General features: G+C 68.0%; 4 protein-coding genes across 4 annotated transcripts; 1 reads left to right on the top strand and 3 right to left on the bottom strand.

Moving 5' to 3' along the window:
- Positions 1-2,126: 2,126 nt before the first annotated feature.
- SHE (Src homology 2 domain containing E) lies at positions 2,127-6,651 on the top strand. Its single transcript, XM_082496208.1, has 6 exons — positions 2,127-2,672; positions 3,317-3,443; positions 4,339-4,647; positions 5,261-5,411; positions 5,563-5,682; positions 6,103-6,651. The coding sequence occupies exons 1-6, from the start codon at positions 2,277-2,279 to the stop codon at positions 6,287-6,289; spliced, it is 1,290 nt and encodes a 429-aa protein (XP_082352334.1). The 5' UTR covers positions 2,127-2,276; the 3' UTR covers positions 6,290-6,651.
- Positions 6,652-7,579: 928 nt separating this feature from the next.
- IL6R (interleukin 6 receptor) lies at positions 7,580-12,089 on the bottom strand. The gene is made up of 10 exons (XM_082496129.1): positions 11,961-12,089; positions 9,886-10,137; positions 9,677-9,800; positions 9,340-9,524; positions 9,092-9,252; positions 8,856-9,000; positions 8,731-8,774; positions 8,518-8,596; positions 8,317-8,425; positions 7,580-8,216 (listed from the first exon to the last, which is right to left on the bottom strand). The coding sequence occupies exons 1-10, from the start codon at positions 12,055-12,057 to the stop codon at positions 8,027-8,029; spliced, it is 1,386 nt and encodes a 461-aa protein (XP_082352255.1). The 5' UTR covers positions 12,058-12,089; the 3' UTR covers positions 7,580-8,026.
- A 903-nt stretch (positions 12,090-12,992) lies between these two features.
- Positions 12,993-14,931, bottom strand: LOC309682040 (phospholipid-transporting ATPase ID-like). Its single transcript, XM_082496054.1, has 5 exons — positions 14,894-14,931; positions 14,452-14,697; positions 14,169-14,307; positions 13,935-14,065; positions 12,993-13,843 (listed from the first exon to the last, which is right to left on the bottom strand). Exons 1-5 carry the CDS (start codon positions 14,909-14,911, stop codon positions 13,556-13,558), a joined length of 822 nt encoding a protein of 273 aa, XP_082352180.1. The 5' UTR covers positions 14,912-14,931; the 3' UTR covers positions 12,993-13,555.
- Positions 14,932-14,995: 64 nt separating this feature from the next.
- Positions 14,996-16,770, bottom strand: LOC309682097 (phospholipid-transporting ATPase ID-like; the record flags this gene model as incomplete). Its single annotated transcript, XM_082496116.1, has 7 exons — positions 16,660-16,770; positions 16,469-16,580; positions 16,222-16,327; positions 15,973-16,117; positions 15,703-15,886; positions 15,154-15,539; positions 14,996-15,058 (listed from the first exon to the last, which is right to left on the bottom strand). Exons 1-7 carry the CDS (start codon positions 16,663-16,665, stop codon positions 14,996-14,998), a joined length of 1,002 nt encoding a protein of 333 aa, XP_082352242.1. The 5' UTR covers positions 16,666-16,770.
- Between the last annotated feature and the right edge of the window lie 534 nt (positions 16,771-17,304).

The following is a 17,304-nucleotide window of genomic DNA, read 5'->3' as shown; positions in this document are numbered from 1 at the left end:
AGAGCTCATGGCACGTGCGCTCTCAAATCCCGGTGGCTTTCTGGGCCGGGATGAGCGGGAGAGTTGAACAGGAGCCTCCGCCGGTGGGAAGCCGACCTGGCGGGCGTTGAGGCTGGAAGCGCGGTGGGAACCGCAGGCGCTGGCGTCTGGCAGGCGCCTGCCCATCCCGTCTGTTCTCACCCGCCCGGGTGTCAGGATCCATCCTGCTCCGGGACGGGCTCAGCGCTTGTCACCACCGCGCCGGCTCGGCTCTTGTTTTGGCTTCTCGGGGAAGCAGGCGTGTGGTGCCATCTGTCATCGTTCCCACAGCCTTCCCCTGCGGGAGCTGGCAGGGGATGGGGACGGGGAGAGACTTCCCGAAGGAGATGCGCGGATGGCACGCCGCCGGGAACGCCACCACGGCACAAAGCCACCGAGATGGTGCCGGCTGCCTGTCTGTCCTGCTGGTGAGGTGCCCGGAAAGATTAAGGGAGGATTTAAATCTGTCAAGGAAAGGAAACGAAGCAGCACCTTTCACATTAAGCTACCACCCAAGTTTACAGGTGGAGACAGGGAGTTTTCCTTGGCCTCAAGAAGGCGAAGCTGAAGCCAGCCAAAATCCCACCACCAGTTCGGGCGCCAGCCTAACAGCGGCGCCTCGGCACCGCGAGGCGCATCCTGCCCGGCAGTGCCGTCGAGGAAATTGTCGCCACTTCCTACGGTGCTGCCGGCAACCCTGTGCCGTTGCTCGAGGCTGCCCGGCGCCCCGGCACCTCCCTGCACCCGGGACGGGGGGGAAGCACGGTGCTGGGGACCAGCCATCCCTGCCGGGTCAGGGTCTGTTCTCCCAGTGCCCCCTCACAGCAGCAGGACCCCCCCATGGTCGGAGCTGACTGGTCCGTGGGGACATTCTCCAGCCACTGCAAACAGGAGGAACCCACGTTCTGCCCCAAACCAGGGCAGCCCCATCCTGGGGAGGGCGTTTTTACCTGCAAAACCACCGTCCCCATCACTTTTTGTTGTGATATTGCAAATGGGTCAGTGAGGGCCCCCCCCCCCCCCGCCGGCACCCCGGCAGGAAGCCAAATCGCAGGGCTCGCCTGGGGTTTTCCGGCAAAGTCTCGGTACAACCGGCAGAAGTAGGTCTTCGGCGGTGCGGTGTGAACCACAGCGACGGCGGCAACGAAACGCACCGGGGCCGTGCCCTCGCCCCGTCGGGCTGTGTGTGGGGGTGGGGGGGGCTGTGCCAGGGTGTTGGGGGGGTCCATACATGGGGGTCAGCGCATGAAGGGCCGTGCAGAGGGTCTTGTGCGGGATGGTGGGAGTCTGTGCATGGAGGGCTGTGCACGGGGGCTGTCGGGGGGAGGTGGGGGGTGTCAAGCCCCCTTCGTCCCATCAGCCGGACAGGGTCCTGAGGTCTCCCAACCCCACCGGGTCGGGCTCACACCCCACACCTCCCCCCCCTGCCCCGCCGCTCTCGGGGGACCGCTCAGCCCTCGGCAGCCGTCGGATGGTGACCCCGGCCCGGGGAAGCCCGGCCCGGTGCTCCCCGAGGCTGCCGGGGCCGGTGGCCGCCCGCCCGGCCGGTGCCGCGCCGTCCCCCGGGGCCGCCCCCTCCGGATCTGGGCGGGGAGCGTCGGCCCCACCGCCCCCTCCGGCCCCTCCGGCTCCGTCCCGTCCCGTCCCGTCCCGCCGCCGCCGCATGGGGCCCCCCGGGCCGGCCTGACCCCCTCCCCGCAGCCCCGCCGCCCCCGGAGACGGGCCCCACCGAGGAGCCGCGACGGGACCCCCAGGCTGCCCGGCCCCAGCCGGACCCCCCGGAGCACGGAGAGACCCCCCGGGCCCCTTCCCCGGGGGCAGAAGACCCTCGGAGCCGCCCCGGGGCTGTCCCGGCCGGATCCCCCCAGACGCCCGGCGAGACCCCCCGACTCGTCCCATCGCTGGAGCAGAGACATCAGCCCCCCGCGGGACCCTTCCCCGGGGCCAGGGACCCCCGGGGAGACGCGGTCCCCTCTCCGGGACGTGGGAACCGGTACCCCTGGGGACCTGCCAGCCGTCCCCCCGGGGGCGAAGGCCGCCTGGAGCCCCCTGCCCACACCGGGGGCGAAGGCCCCGGACCCCCTGCCCGCATCCCCTCTCCCGGGCTGGCCCCCGGCCACCGAGGGTCCCGCTCCCAGGGCTGGGGGGAGCCGGGCTGCCCCGTGCCCCCCGGCTGAGCCGGCCCTGAGCCGGCAGGGCGGCCGTGGGGCGTCGAGGAGCCCCGGGGGGGCTGTGGCACCCTGTCCCTCCCCGGCCCCATGGCGGCCAAATGGTTCAAGGAGTTCCCCTCCAACCTGAAGACGGTTTCGGAGAGGGCTCGGCCGGGCAGTGGTAGCCTGGGCAAGAGCCGCAAGAATTCGGCCGCCGAGCTGGGGGGCTGCCGGGGCAGCCCGGGGGGTGGCAAAGAGGGGGGTGGTCGGCTGTCGCGGGACAACCTGCAGGGTCTGCTCCAGGCCGCCACCGGGAAGATGCGGAAGAACTCGCGAGCGGAGGGGGGTGCGCCGGAGGGACCCCCCAAATCCTGCGGCACCTACATCAACCGCCTCATCAAGGTGGAGGCTCACGAGAAGAACGGGAAAGGATACCCTGCCCCCCCGCCTGCCGGCCTGCCTGCCCCCGAGCAGGACAAGGGGAAGACCCCCAAGACAGAGACGGTAAGGGGGGGGACTGGGAGGGGGGCTGGGGGGGAGCGTACCGCACCGACAGCTTTAACCGCTTCGGCCTCCGGCTCATTAGCCCGGCTAACCCCGGCCTTTCATCGCGCCGGGCTCTGCTGCCTTCAAATCCCGTTCAAAGCACCCTTCATCCCCGACCGCCCTTCATCTGCTGGAGGGGAGGGGTGGGGGGGTGTGGGGGGGGAGCGCTCGCCGGGGCCCCCTCACCGTGTCCTGCCGTGTCCCATCCCACCCTGACCCCGGCACTCGGCCGCTGGTTAAACAAAGGCTGACGTAAAGCTTTTCTGGGAAGCCGGACTTTCGCCCCCACACAGCTCCGGGGTGGCCGGGAGCCAGGCGGGTGGGGGGGTGGGGTGTCACCTGAAAGGGTCCCCAAGCCCCCCCAGGGGTGCACAGGGGTGGGTGCTGCCCCCACCCAAAGGTGCCACCGGGTGCACCCTCGTGGGCTTGCGGCATGGCTCTGTCCACCCCATGTTGAGTGGCCATTCCGCCCTCCCTCGTGGACCCCAGTGTCCCTGTCCCCTGCCTAGCTCTGTGCCGGTGGCATCACCGCCACCCCCCTCGCACACCCACTGGGACCCCCCGGTGGTCATCCCCTCCTCCGGCGGTCATCCCCTCCCCAGGTCATCATCCTGGAGGACTACGCCGACCCCTACGACGCCAAGCGCACCAAGGGGCAGCGGGATGCCGAGCGCCTGGGGGAGAACGACGGCTACATGGAGCCCTACGACGCCCAGCAGATGATCACAGGTACGTGCCGCGCCGTGCCGCAACAGCGCGGTTGGCACCGCTTCCCAACCGGGAGCAGGCGGCCAACCCTCGGAGCCGCCCCGGGCGCGGGAGGCTCCGGGAACAGGAAAGCCACTCGCCGCTTCCTGCGGCTGCGCGGGGCCAGATAAGGAGCGGGCGCGAGGCCGGACGCTGACCCGTGCCCGTCGGCCCCTCGCCCGGTGCCGTGACCCGCTGCCATCGCCCGACGGCTGCGCGGGGCCGGCACAAAGCCCTCGATGCCACTCAGCTGTCCCGGGGCGGGATGGAGTGGGGGGGGGGAAGTGGGAGGATGGGAATACAGCACCCCTGAGGGTCCCCCCGCCGCCGTGCCCCCCAGCCAGCGACCCCCTGGCCGGCGCGGCGGCCGCCCAGCTGGCCAAAACAACAGGAACTGACTCGGCCGGAAGCTGGAAATAAAAGATTTGCTGCTGATGGTTTTTTTCCGTGCGGGGCAGCCCGGGCTGTTTGGCGGAGCCCGGCGCCGGGGGATAAAGCGGGGGGCCGGGGGGGATGGTGGGGGTGGTCTGAACCCCAATACCCCCCCCCCCCCGCCCCCCCCCCCCCTTCCTCCCCAGGGTGGTCTCCTGTGGGGCTGAGCTCCATGGTGGGGTGTAGCATCCTGCCGCCCCGCTGGCATGTCCACGGCGCCAGCAGCTTTGGGGCGGCGACAGCGGGACAGGCGCCACGGGAATGGGTCCCCTTCCTGCTCCGGCTCCTCCCGAGCCGCTTCCCAACGGGGCGTCCCCGGCACAGGGAGGGGGGGGGGGGGGGGGGTCCCTGGTGCGCATCCCTCCCCAAGGGCAGGCGTTGGGAGTGGGGGGATCTCAGGGGACACACAGCCCCCTGCCTCACCCACCATCCCTTTTCCCTGCAGAAATCCGCCGTCGGGGCTCCAAGGACCCCCTGGTCAAAGCCATCTTACTGCTGGACGGTCCTGGCGAGCCCGGGGAGGGGGGCGGCAAGCCAGAGCCGGCCAAGCGGCCAGGAGGCAAGGAGACGGCAGGGAAGGGACCACAGCTCTACGACACCCCCTATGAGCCCGGGGAGGGGGTGGCCGGGGGGACCCCGGAGCGCAGGACGAGGACTGGGGATGGGCGCCTGCCCGAGAACGACGAGCGCCCGGCGGGCGAGTACGAGCAGCCCTGGGAGTGGAAGAAGGAGCAGATCGTCAAAGCACTGTCAGGTAGGGACGGGGACATGGATGGGGATGGGGACAGGGACAGGGACAAGGATGGGGATGGGCATACGGATGGGGATGGGGACAGGGGCAAGGATGGGGATGGGGATGGGGATGGGGATGGGGATGGGGAAAAGGATGGGGTTGGGGACAAGGATGGGGATAGGGATACGGATGGGGATGGGGACAAGGATGGGGATGGGGACAAGGATGGGGATGGGGACACAGATGGGAACAGACTTTAGTAGGGCCTGTAATGATAGGACAAGAGGGGGGGGGGATGGTTTCGAATGAAAAGAAGGTGGATTCAGGGTAGATATAAGGATGACATTTGTCATGCTGAGGGTGGTGAGCCCCTGGCGCAGGGTGCCCCGAGAAGCTGTGGCTGCCCCATCCCTGGAGGGGTTCAAGGCCGGGTTGGACGGGGCTGGGAGCACCCTGGGCTGGGGGGAGGTGGCCCTGCCCAGGGCAGGGGGTTTGGCCTAGATGGGGACTGGGACAGGTATGGTGAAGGGGTCAAGGATGGGGAGAGCGATGGCGATGGTGCTGGGATGGACAGAGATGAGACTGGAGGAGGTTTTGGGGGCTCACATCTCGTCATTCCACACACCCTCCCCAGTCCAGTTTGAGGGCTCGGAGCGTCCCAAGGAGGAGGTGCCGCGGCAGCACCTACGCCAGAAGAGCTGGACCCCCAAGATGCTGAAGCCGGCGGGTGCCGAGCACGGCGAGGGGGAGCGGGTGGACCCTGCCCTGGCACTGGAAAAGCAGCCGTGAGTCGGGAGGCTGAGCCACGGGCGGCAGCCGGGGTGGGAAAATGGGGTGGGGGGAAAAAAAAAAACAAACAAAAACCAACACATCTGAGGCTTTGCCACCGCTCAGCGTTCCCCCTACCCCCCCCACCCCGGTGTCCCCCCTCCGCAGGTGGTACCATGGGGCCATCACGCGGGCCGAGGCGGAGAGCCGGCTGCAGGCGTGCCGAGAGGCCGGCTACCTGGTGCGCACCAGCGAGACCGGCAGCGGCAAGTACTCCATCGCGCTCAAGTGAGTGGCCAAATGGCCGCGGAGTTGTGTGGGTGGGGGGGGGGTGGTGGGGGGGGAGGGCTAATGGCACCAGAAGTAGGGGGGGACCCACCCTGGAGGGATGCCGCAGCAGGAGCCCCCAGCTCGTTCATGCCCTGATGGGTGGCAGCACCCATGTCCCGGGGGATGGCACCCCCCGACCCCGCGGGGGGACGCAGGCATCCTGGCGCGGTGCTGGGGTGGGGAGGGTGGGTGGCGCGTCCCCCCCTCCCCGGCGCATTGTCGGGAGCGCCGGTGGCGTTTCCTTCCTGAGGAAGCGGAGCCCCTGGAGCCGAAACAATCGGAGCGGGACGGGAACAAACAGGGGTGGATGCGGCCCTGGCCGTGGGGCGGGCGGGCGCCGGGGGCTGGCGGCACCGCTGACGCCCACCGACCATCCAGGACCAGCCAGGGCTGCGTCCACATCATCGTGGCCCAGACCAAGGACAACAAGTACACGCTCAGCCAGGCCAGCGGCGTCTTCGCCAGCGTCCCCGAGGTCGTGCACTACTACTCCACCGAGAAGCTGCCCTTCAAGGGGGCCGAGCACATGGCCCTGCTGCACCCCGTCCACTGCAAGCTGCATTAGCGCCCGCTAATGTCCCCCCCAAGACTGACCCGCCACCCCCCCCCCCATCCCCGCCCCCGGCCCCGGGGCACGGTCCGACCCCGGCGATCGCTACGTGCCGCGGGAAGGGTCCGGCACAGGACCCCTCGGTGCCGTCCCCAGCCCTGCGGGGACCCCGCTCCTGCCGGGTGGCCGCTGCCCGCCGCTGGACTCCGGCATGGCTGCGCTGCCCTTTTTGCCGGCACCGATCCTGCCCGCCCTGTGCCGGAGCTGACCCGCAGCGGCGCTGCCTCCGGCACCCGGTGTGTGTGTGTGGGGGGGGGGGGACACACAAACACAGCGAGATTGGGATGTGTAACGAAGTCGTAAAATAAACTTGTTGGCTGAGAGGAGGTGGGTGGTCCTGGGCTGGGGGGGGCGGGAATGGGGCTGCAGGGTGGGGGGGCTGCGAAGGAAGGGATGGGGTAGGGTCAGGGCTGGGGGTGCCAGGATAGGTGGGTGCCCGGCGTGTGGGTGCTGCGAGGGGTGCAGCGAGACACTCAGCGCCCCGGGGAGGTGGCGGCGGTGGTGGGGGGGGTCCGGCTGCCAGGCTCTGCTCTGCTGGCAGCGGGGTTGCAGCGCTGCCCGAAACCAGGGCAGGTTTTGGGGGCCGGGGACCCATCGGGGCTGAGCCCAGGATCTGGCCCCTTCGCCCCCCCCCCCCCATCTCCCCAGGGATCACTCAGGAGGGTGGAAGCGGGTGACTCAACCCAAGACTCGTGCCAGCAGGAGCCACCCCGGTTTCGGGGGGAGGGATAGAGGTACAGGGGCTCCCCCCACCCGCGCATCTGCATCCTGCCAGGCTTTTTATAGAGCGGGACCGGCCGGGGTGGGGGGAACGCGGTGTCCCCAGGGTGCCCGGGTACCCGCTCCCCTCGCCCTGCGGTTTCCTGCCCGGGTGCAGCTGCAGCTCCCCGGGGCGTTGCACAACCCGGTTGCGGGGTGGGCTGCTGCCAGGGGCACCCCATGGCATGGGGGGGGGAAGCATGGCCTGGGGGACAGCCGTTGGCATGTGGGGGGGCACAGCCTGGGGGTGCATGGCATGGGGCGGGGGGTAGAGTATATGGGGTGCAGAGCATGGGAGGCACTCGGTGCCATGGGGGGGGGCACAGCAAGGCATAGGGTGGATGGGCTGGGGGGGGGGCACAGCCCAGCCTCACCTCACCACCCCCCGGTGTCCCTCCCAGGGGATGGAAGCTGCAACGACCCCTCCGTTACTCCCCCCCCCCCAAAAAAAAAAGCACCCACTCCATTACAAACCCAAGGCATTTATTTAAGAAACACATTTTGCCACGTTTCCCCAAATCGGGGAGGGCGGGGGGGGGGGGCTGGGGCAGAGGGATAGGGCTGATCCAGCCAGCCCCCCCCCACCCCCCCTCCCCTTCCCTGACACCCGTGGCACTGCGGGAGCTATGCCCTTCCCCGTGGGACCCCCAAACCCGGTCCCGCTCCCACGCTCCGGCACGGCCGTGCTTCCAGCGCCTTCACCCCCGGCCACCCCAGCTTGGCCGCGGCCCCGGAGCTGCCCCCCCCGCCACGGGACCTGTCATGGGGGCCCCCCCACCGGCTGGTTCTCCACGGGGGCGGCTTTCGGCACCCCACGGATAGAGGGGTGAAAGGGGGCTGCTCCCAGTGCCACATCCCAGCCCCGGGACCCCCCCCAGGGTCAGGGACCCCCCGCCTGCCCCGCAGGCGCCTGCAAGTGCGTCCGGCCCACGGCTACTGCCCTGAGAAGAAATAGTCCAAGTTGGTGACGTGGAGAGCCCCGGGGGCCGGGGGGGCGGGGGGCGAGAGCAGGGGGGTGTCACTGAGCGGGGGGCTGGGGGGGCCCAGGGGCACCAGCACGTGCTGCCCACCCCCCTCCGGCTTGGCGCCCCGCTGCCTGCCCGTCTGCCAGGTCTGCCTGTACCTGCAGGAGGGGAGAGCAAGTCCCAGGTCAGGGGGGGGCAGGTGGACACCCCACCCCCCCAGTGTCATGTCACCCCCCCCAACCCCCCCCGGGCACTCACCTCACCACGATGCCAACGAAGAGGGCGATGCCCAGGAGCAGACTCCCCCCAACCACCAGGAAGGCATAGGGGGATGCCATGGAGCGGGCGCTGGCTTCCACCGCGGCCCCTGCGGCAGAGACCGGGGGGGGGGGACAGGCTTGTTGTGGGGACGAGGGACACGGGGGGGTCCTGCTCCCCCCACGGCCAACCCCTCCTCACCATCAGTGTCAGCAGCAGCATTTTCCCTGAAGAGCTCGGGGGGCAACGTGACCCAGTAGGTGCCATCCTCCATGGGGAACTGCGAGAGAAGACAGCGGGGCGCAATGGGACGGGGCAGCCCCCCCGCCTTGATGTCCCCTTGTCCCTCACGGGGACAGGAGACCCAGCCGGGAGCGTGTCGTGCCCCCCCCGGGGGCTGAGGCCGTGCCCTACCTCCGAGCTGAAGGATCCCATTTCAGAGGTGAGGTCCCCGGGGTCTGCAAGGGGAGGGGGGAGTGTGAGGCTGGGGGACCCCCGGCTGCGCCCCCAGCCTCGGGGCCACATGTTCCCCCTCCTACCTGTCCAGGGGGTGCCCACTGCCTCCCGGCTCCACTCGCTCCACGCGCCGTGGCCGAACTCCTCCTGCGCCCGCACCTGCACCACGTGCCGCGTCCCCCGCCAGGCGTCACGGATGTCCAGCCACGTCGTCGTCACCTGGTCCACCTTGAGGGGGTACGGGGCAGCGTGGGGTTGGGGGACAGCCTCGCCAGGGTCGGGGGACAACCCCACGCCGGGGATGGGGCGGGTGTCTCACCTCCGTGAAGGTCTGGGCGGGCTCGGGGCGGTAGCGGACCTGGAAGCGGAGCCAGTAGAAGCGGGGGTCCCAGGACGAGGGGTAGGACCAGTTAACCCGCAGCCGCTGCGGCGCCTTCTCCAGTGCCTCCACCGTCACGTTGAGGGGGGGGTCTGGTTTCACTGCCGGGGAAGTGGGGGGGGGCTCAGGGCCCGGCACCATGCCACACGGCCAGCCCCGGCCCCCGGCAAGAGGGGAACGGCACTCACGGACGCTGCTGAGGGTGATGATCCTGTCCTCGCCGGCCGAGCCACCGGCGCCGTTGTTGACGCACGTGGACACCACGAGGGGTTTGGTGTCCTCGACACCGGGTGGCACTTTCACCCGGCAAACAAACTTCCGCGCTTTGGAGAAGTAGCGGCACCGCTGCTCCGTGGCATTCTCAGCCGCGAACCTGCGGGGACGCGGCTTGTTTGGGGCTGTGGCACACACCGGGCACGGGGCAGCCCCGGCCGGCATTGGGAAAAGGGTCCATGGGGAGGGACAGCCCCCCGCACCCCGTGCCGGAGGGTCCCGGCTCCAGATAGGTGCCGGGACGGCGCTCACCTCCGCTTCACCCAGAGCATCGCCCTCGTCCCCGGGGACGGCTTCGCCCGCAGCGGCCACTCGCACAGGACGTCTTTGTCGTGGCTCCGCCGGTAGCAGGAGACCCGGGGAGTTTCGGGGGGCTCTGCAAGGCAGGGAGGCGCTGGGGGACGGGGGACGCCAGACCAGGCGATGCCGCGGGGAGAACCCCTGCCCCGGCGCGGACCCACCTTCCACCAGCAGCCGCAGGGAGCGCAGCAGGCGGCCCCCAACGTAGCAGCTGTAGCGCCCCGAGTCCTCGTAGCGCAGCCGCTGCAGGAGCAGCACGTTGCCCTCCGCCAGCCGCCGGCTGCGCCCCCCCACCGCTGCCGCCCCCCGCTCCTCCACCCGCCAGGACACGGTGACGTTCGCCGGCCCCTCGTCCCAGCAGGTCAACGTGACGTTCGCTCCCGGGCGTCCCAGCACAGTGTCCCGTGAGAGCCCTGGAGGGGGGGGGAGGACAGAGGCATGGGGTGATGGGGACGAGCCCCCAGACCTCACGGGTGTCCCCAGAGGGGGGGGACACCCCACCGTCTGTTCCCCACGCCCGGCGGCCGCTCGGTGTCAATATTTGCAGAAGGCACCGAGCCGGAGCGAGCGGCAGTTCCTGCTGAGCCAGCGATTCCCCACCGAGCCGCGCACCGGCCCCCCCGGCACACGGACCCCCCCCCGGCACCGCCACGGGGACGGCCACCGCAGCACACGGGCAGGGGGTCCGGCGGTGGGAGCCGGGTGGGCGGCGTGGGGAGCGGCGGGCTGGGCTGCGGGAGAGCCGCGGGCGAGGGGGTGCCCAGGGGGGTCCCGGGGGGTTCCCGGTGCTGGAGGGGTTAAGTGGCCGCACTGGCCGGTGGCACTGGGCCAGGCTGGGCTGGGGCCAGGGAGGCCACCCGGGGCAGCTCTCCCGGCTTGGCTGCAAAGGTCAGCAGCCGGCCCGGACCTGAGGCTCCCGCTGCCGGGAACGCACCCAGCACCCAGTCCCCAGCACCCAGTCCCCAGCACACAACATCCAGTTCCCAGCGCACAATATCCAGTTCCCAGCGCACAATATCCAGTTCCCAGCGCACAACATCCAGTACCCGGCACAAAATATCCAGTACCCGGCACCCAGCCAAGCACCCAGTATGCAATATCCAGCACCCACTACCCAGCACCCAGTATGCAATATCCAGCACCCAGTATACAATATCCAGCACCCAGTTATACAATAAACACCCGGTACCCAGCACCCACTATCCAGTACCAGCACCCAGGACCCAGCACCCAGGACCCAACATCAAGGACCCAGTACGCAATACCCAGCACCCACCCAGTACCCAGTACACAATACCCCAGCACCCAGCCCAAAATATCCAGTACCTGGCACCCAGCCAGCACCCAGTATACAATACTCGGCACCCAGTACACAATATCCAGTACCCAGCACCCAGTATACAACACCCAGCACCCCCTCAGCACCCAGTACCCAACATCCAGCACCCAGTATGCAATATCCAGTACCCACCCAGTACCCAGTACACAATATCCAGTACCAGCACCTCCTCGGCACCCAGTACCCAGCACCCAGTAAACAATATCCAGCACCCAGCACCCCCTCAGCACCCAGTACCCAACATCCAGCACCCAGTATGCAATATCCAGTACCCAGTACGCAATATCCAGCACCCACCCAGTACACAATATCCAGTACCAGCACCCCCTCGGCACCCAGTACCCGGCACCCAGTACACAATATCCAGCACCCAGCACAAAATATCCAGTATCCAGCACCCAGTATACAACACCCAGCACCCCCTCAGCACCCAGTACCCAACATCCAGCACCCAGTATACAATATCCAGAACCCAGTACGCAATATCCAGCACCCACCCAGTACCCAGTACACAATATCCAGTACCAGCACCCAGTACACAATATCCAGCACCCAGTATACAACACCCAGCACCCAGCACCCCCCCAGCACCCAGTACCCAGCCCCCAATACCCAATACCAGCACCCACCCAGCCCCAGCCCCCCCCCCTCCCGGCGCTGCCCCGCACCCCGCCCGCCCCCCCCGGGTCCGTCTCAGCTCCGCCGGGGCGGGCGGTGACCGGTGGGGGTGGGGGGGGGGGTGTCCCGCCCTCCCCGTGTTCCGCTCCCGCGGGGCGCCGCTACCGGGAGAGACGCCGGAGCCGGGACAGCGCGGGGGGGGGGGGGAAGCGGGGGGGGGAGGGAAGGGGTGTCCCGCCGCTCCAACCCCCCCCCCCCGCCCTCCCCGGTGGCACTCACCGGCGGGGCCGCAGGACCGCCCGGCGGCGGCGGCGAAGAGGAGGAGGAGGAGGAGGAGGAGGAGGAGGAGGAGCGGCGGCCCCGGTGGCCGCGCCATGCGCCCGGCCCCGGGCAGGAAAACATCGGCGCGGTCGGTGCCCGCGGTTGTGAAACCGGAGCGGGGGGGGGGGGGGGGGGGAGGAGGAGGGGGGGGGCGGCTCCGCGGCGGCAGCACGTGCGCCCGGGGGGGGCGGGGCCAGCCCCGGCGTGGAGAGGGGGTCACGGGACACCGAATCGCCTCCGACCCCCGATGCCCCCCGCCCACCCCCCCTCCCCCGGTACACCGGCGGCCGCTCCCGCCCCCCCCCCCCCCCCCCCCCCCCGCAGGACACAGGACACGGCAGAAACTGCTCAGAACATATTTTTTTTATATATATATATATATATAAAAAGCTGGTTTTTGGTTCTTTTTTTTTTCTTACTTTCTTTCTCTGTGGACCCATAAAATGATACAATTTCGCAATAAAGAAACGTGTAATAAATTAGACGCCCTCATCCTCGCCCCAACCCCACCCCACGCCCCCCCCCAACACAAAATAACCCCCGAACACCCCCAAAAATAGACTCTGGCCGACGCCAGAGCCTGTCCTGAACAGGTTCCTCTTTGGTATCAAGGGGAGAGTGCCCCCCCTCGGGACCCCGACACCCCCCGGGGGGGGGGGGGACACGATGCCCACCCGCACCCCCAGGAGAGGGTCGGGTCCCCCCCGGGAGCTGGAGAGGAGGAGGAGGAGGAGGAGGAAGCGAAGGCCGAGGGTTGTGCAAGACCCCGGCGTGGGAGTGAATCACGGCGGGTGGCAAAGCCCCCGCTTCCCGCAGAAAGCAGGAAGGAGCCGGGGAACGCTTCCCCTTTCCCACCCCGTCCCCCACCACCACCACCCCCCGTCCCCATCCCGGCGCACCCCAAGGCGGGGGGGACGGAGGACGGTGACATCCCTCATGCCCCCCCTCCCCCAGCACCGGCCCCCCACGCTCCCTCCGTACCCAGCCGTGCCAACGCTGAGAGAAACAAGTCGCTCTGTAAACTTGGAGGGGTTTTTCCTTCCTTTTTTTTTTTTTTTGGTGTTTTTTTTTTTTCTTTTTTTTTTCCTTTTTTTTTTTTTTTTATATATATATAAAAAAAAGACACGTGGGTGAGGGGCAGGGGAGGGGGACAGGGCACTGTCACAGCCCCCCTCCCCATCTCCCCCCCCCACCTCCCCGCGCCTGCCCGCAGCGGTGGCTCTGGCATGATACATTCGCATGTGATGGGGTATTTGCACTCTGTGAAGGTGAATACTGACAGAGGAGCAGCCCCGGGGGGTGGGGGGTGGGGGGGGGCTGCTGGGGGACAGCGTCCATCTGTCCATCCGTCCATCCCAGGGACGGGGAAGAGTATTTTTTTGGTTACACTGCGACAGTCCAGACTCCTCCAAACCTCAGCACCTGAGTCCACACGGCCCCTGCTCCCCCCACGGGACCCCCCCCTTCCCCAAGCCACGGAGAGAGAAGGGGCCGAGGGGGGGGCCTGGCTGCAACAGGAGGGGATGCAACCCCCCCTTTCCCTCCTCCCAGCCTCACACCTTGAGCATCTTGTCAGCCGCGGCGCTGGGGCTGCCGGCGGTGCTGCCGTCGCTACCCTTCTTCTTGCGCAGGGTCTCGATCCAGCCGGCGCTGGGGCGGGCGGCGAAGCTGGAGAGCGCCAGGGAGCTGAGCCGCATGTTCTTGCCCGACATGATGAGCTCCCCGAAACCCTCCTGGTGGGAGAAGGCGTAACCGGAGCGACGCGAGCCCACGCGTCCCACGTGCCGCATGCACCGGTGCTGGGTCTTCTGCTTCTTCCGTACCAGCTGAGTGTAGCGTACCTGGGGACACCGCCGGGGGACAGGGTCAGGGACCCGCAGAACCCAGGGGACAGGACCCCATGTCCACCCCGCTGTGGCCACGTGCTCTCACCGTGTCCGAGAGTTCGGGTTTCAGGTCCAGCTTGAGGAAGCGAAAGGCCACGACGGGCATGATGCAGACCACGGTGGTGAGGGCGATGGTCAGCCAGACCGTGGGCTGGGCCAGCGTGTTCTGCGCGTTACCTGGAGGGGGGGGGGGAGAAGCACAAATTCAGCCAGGGTTCGGTCGGGGCAGCACCTCGCTGGGGTGGGGGAGCATTGCTCAGTCTCCCCCCCCAGGACTCACCCACGAAGCGGAACTGGTTGGGGAACATCTGGAAGAGGCCATCGCTGTGCATGGCAAAGAGGATGGCAAAGTAGGCAGCCAGGCTGCCCCAGATGAAGAAGTGGTTGATGGCTGTCCAGAAGCCCGTGTCCAGCCCGATCTGGTGGAGAGAGGAAGGAGGCAGCAGAACTCAGGGGACGGCCGCGGTGCTCTGAGCACGGCTGCAGGGCAGGCGGGGACCCAAACCTTCACTCGCCCTTTGTGTGACAGGCGAGGGGCTGGAGCCAAGCAGCCGCATCCCTACCTGCACGCTGACGACAATCACGAGGGAGGTGGCGACGGTGACGGCAAAGGACTGGTAGTCGGCCAGCTGAGCGCCATCGTCACGTGTGGCGTCAGCGAAGACGCCGTAGGGGATGAAGAACATGAGGACAGAGGTGTAGATGCCCTGGGCGATGCAGATGAAGAACTCCCGCTTGTTGAAGAGCAGGTTCAGCTGCCCGGGCTCGTACAGTTTGGGGTACTCCATGCTCCGCTGCTCCGGCACGTCCTGGGGGCACGGGGCACACTGGGCACCTCCTTCCAGCCCCAGGCAGACACCGCCAGGGCTGGGCCAGCCTCCACCACTGCTGGTGGGACAAGGAGAACCCAGCCCGGGCACCCAGGCAGCCCTTCATCCCCGCAGGGGAGCGGGGCCAGGTCCTCACACAGCCAGGGACCCCCCCACACACTGCCCCCCGCCATACCTGGTCGAAGACACCCATGGCGAGCACGGGCAGTGACGTGTAGACGATGTTGTACAAAGTGATGAAGTACTGGTCGTACACGGTCTGCGTGGAATGGAGCGCTCAGGGGGACGCAAGATCTGCCCGCCCCGTGCCCCAGCCATCCCTGTGTCCCTGCACCCACAGCTGCGGGGATAGGAGAGCCACCACCAGCCCCCTCCCCCATGGGTGCCCACCCCGAGCGATGCTGAGTGTTGCTGCCACCATGTGGCAGCCCCGACCACACGGGCTCCTCGCACCCACCACAAGCTCCGGGAGGGATCCCAGGCTGTGCCTGCCAGTGCAGGATGGGGCCCCACAAGGAGCCTGGGGACCAGGACATGCTTCTGAGCAGAGGGGTCCAGCAGGCAAACCCTCCCCAACTCTGAGCGCGAGCAATGCACCTGCGCCGAGAAGCCGCAGAAGAAGCCAAACCAGAAGTGGACCATGGTGAAGGCGAAGTTCTTGTAGAAGAAGTAGCAGAGGAACTTGCACATGCGTAGGTAGGACCAGCGCCCGTGCACCAGGAGCAGGCGCTGCAGGAACTTGAACTGCGAGAAGGAATAGTCGGAGGCCAGCACCGCCTGGATGCCCTCCTGCCCGCTGATGCCCACCCCGATGTGGGCGGCTGCGGAGGGAAGAGACACAGGGGGAATGAGGAGGACTCTGCCAGGAAGCACAGGGGACAGGGGGTGGGCACCTCAGGGGCGAGGACAGGGGCTGCTATGGGTCCCGGGATGATGCAAGGGGGGATCTGTCCCTCCTGCGGCTCCCCAGGACCCAGGACTTACTCTTGATCATGCTGACATCGTTGGCCCCGTCCCCGATGGCCAGGGTCACAGCTTTCTTGTACTTCTTCACCAGCTCCACCACCTGGGCTTTCTGCAAGGGCGTGACACGGCAGCAGATGACGGCCTTACAGGCGCACGCCGTCTCCAGGAACTCCACCTCCATGTCAGCCTCCAGCGCGTGGGCCTGTGAGGAGAGTGGGGGGACAGTGGGGGGCACGGCCCACAGCCGGGCACGCTGTCCCATCCAGCCCGGTGCTCCCAGGTCCCTACCAGGCTGTGGCCGTTGATGACCAGGGCATATTCGCCCGCAATGGCTTCCAGCACGGAGGTGAGCTTGGAGGAGGAGAGTTTCTCCTGGTAGGAGAAGCCATTGCCCATGGAGCGTGACCCATCCATCATCTTCTCCCGGGCTTTCCTGAGAAGAAAGACAGGGGTCAGGGGGCCCCGATTCAGGGCACTTCTGTTTTCCCCAGCTCCCCCACGCATGTCCTCTGCCCAGCCCTGCCCCTCAAGCCTCACCTGAGCTCCTCTCGCACCTCCAGCACCGTGTGGCCCGTGACCACAAAAACCTCCGTCATGTCGTCCGTCAGCATCTTGCAGGAGTAGCCGATGTTCACAGCCGTTTCTGGGGACAGAAAACCCGGGGCTGAGCCAGGGTCAGCTCAGGGGGGAGCGTCTGTCCCACCGCCCCCCAGGCGGGTGCGATCCAGCCCACGAATGTCCTCGTCTCCAGCCAGCCCAGACCCCCACACCAGCAATGCCTCACCCTGTTTGTCCCCCGTCAGCACCCAGATCTTGATGTTGGCCAGCGTCAGGATGGCGATGGTTTCGGGGACCCCCTGCTGCAGTTTGTCCTCGATGGCCGTGGCTCCGAGCAGCTGGAGGACCCAAACAGGTCAGCAGGGGCTGTACCCCCAGTCACCTTCCACCACCCCCCAGTGCCCCCAGCCCACGTACCATCATATCGTGTTCCACCTCGTCGTAGAGCCGAGCCAGGCGATCCTCACGGGCCTCGGTAGCACCGCCAGCTCGGTGCAGCCGCTCAGACCAGTCCTCGTAGTAGCTCTCCTCCAGGTCTTTGTAGGCCAGCACCAGCGTCCGCAGCCCCTCGCCAGCGTACTCCTGCAAGCGGCGGGAGCTGGGGCGCACAGGCAGACCCCAACTGTGTTCCCAGACCCCACTCACCCCCCAGGACAGGGCACAAGCCCGGTTCCGCGCTTCTGGGCTGCCCCTCTTCCTTTCTCAGCCCTGCCCGCAGGACCCTGCCCCACTCACGTTGAGGTGGTCGGTGGTGACATTGGTCAGGTCCTGGTTGATGGGGTGCAGGCGCTCCAGCAGAATGGTGTCAGCACCTTTGCAGTACAGCCGAATCTTGCCCCCGGGACTGCGGACTGCAGGGAGCAGGGGACAAGCTGCCTCGCTCAGGGGCACAGGAGCAAGTCCCACTCCAAGTCCCACTCCAACCCCCGGCCATGACCCTACAATGCCTCCACAGTAACATCACCATCTGTGGGGGGCCAGTCTCCAGCACACTGCACCGAGCCCCCACACCCCAGCCCCACTGCGGCCCTCCCAGCCCCACTGTGGCCCTCCCAGCCCCAC

The sequence above is a fragment of the Vanellus vanellus genome, assembly GCF_965231255.1.
Source record: "Vanellus vanellus genome assembly, chromosome: 27".
Taxonomy (NCBI): Eukaryota; Metazoa; Chordata; class Aves; order Charadriiformes; family Charadriidae; genus Vanellus; species Vanellus vanellus.
The sequence above is the reverse complement of the archived record's forward strand: the minus strand, read 5'-3'. Positions and strand labels throughout refer to the sequence as shown.

Coding starts and splice junctions, on each gene's coding strand:
- SHE (XM_082496208.1), top strand. CDS start 2,277: ATGGCGGCCAAATGGTTCAAGGAGTTCCCCTCCAACCTGAAGACGGTT. Junction 3,444..4,338: donor CGCCCAGCAGATGATCACAG/GTACGTGCCGCG, acceptor TTTTCCCTGCAG/AAATCCGCCGTCGGGGCTCC. Junction 5,412..5,562: donor CTGGCACTGGAAAAGCAGCC/GTGAGTCGGGAG, acceptor CCCCCTCCGCAG/GTGGTACCATGGGGCCATCA.
- IL6R (XM_082496129.1), bottom strand. CDS start 12,057: ATGGCGCGGCCACCGGGGCCGCCGCTCCTCCTCCTCCTCCTCCTCCTC. Junction 9,253..9,339: donor CATCACCCTCAGCAGCGTCC/GTGAGTGCCGTT, acceptor CTTCCCCGGCAG/TGAAACCAGACCCCCCCCTC. Junction 8,426..8,517: donor TGCTGCTGCTGACACTGATG/GTGAGGAGGGGT, acceptor TCTCTGCCGCAG/GGGCCGCGGTGGAAGCCAGC.
- LOC309682040 (XM_082496054.1), bottom strand. Junction 14,066..14,168: donor CAACCAGTTCCGCTTCGTGG/GTGAGTCCTGGG, acceptor CCCCCCCTCCAG/GTAACGCGCAGAACACGCTG. Junction 13,844..13,934: donor AACCCGAACTCTCGGACACG/GTGAGAGCACGT, acceptor CGGTGTCCCCAG/GTACGCTACACTCAGCTGGT.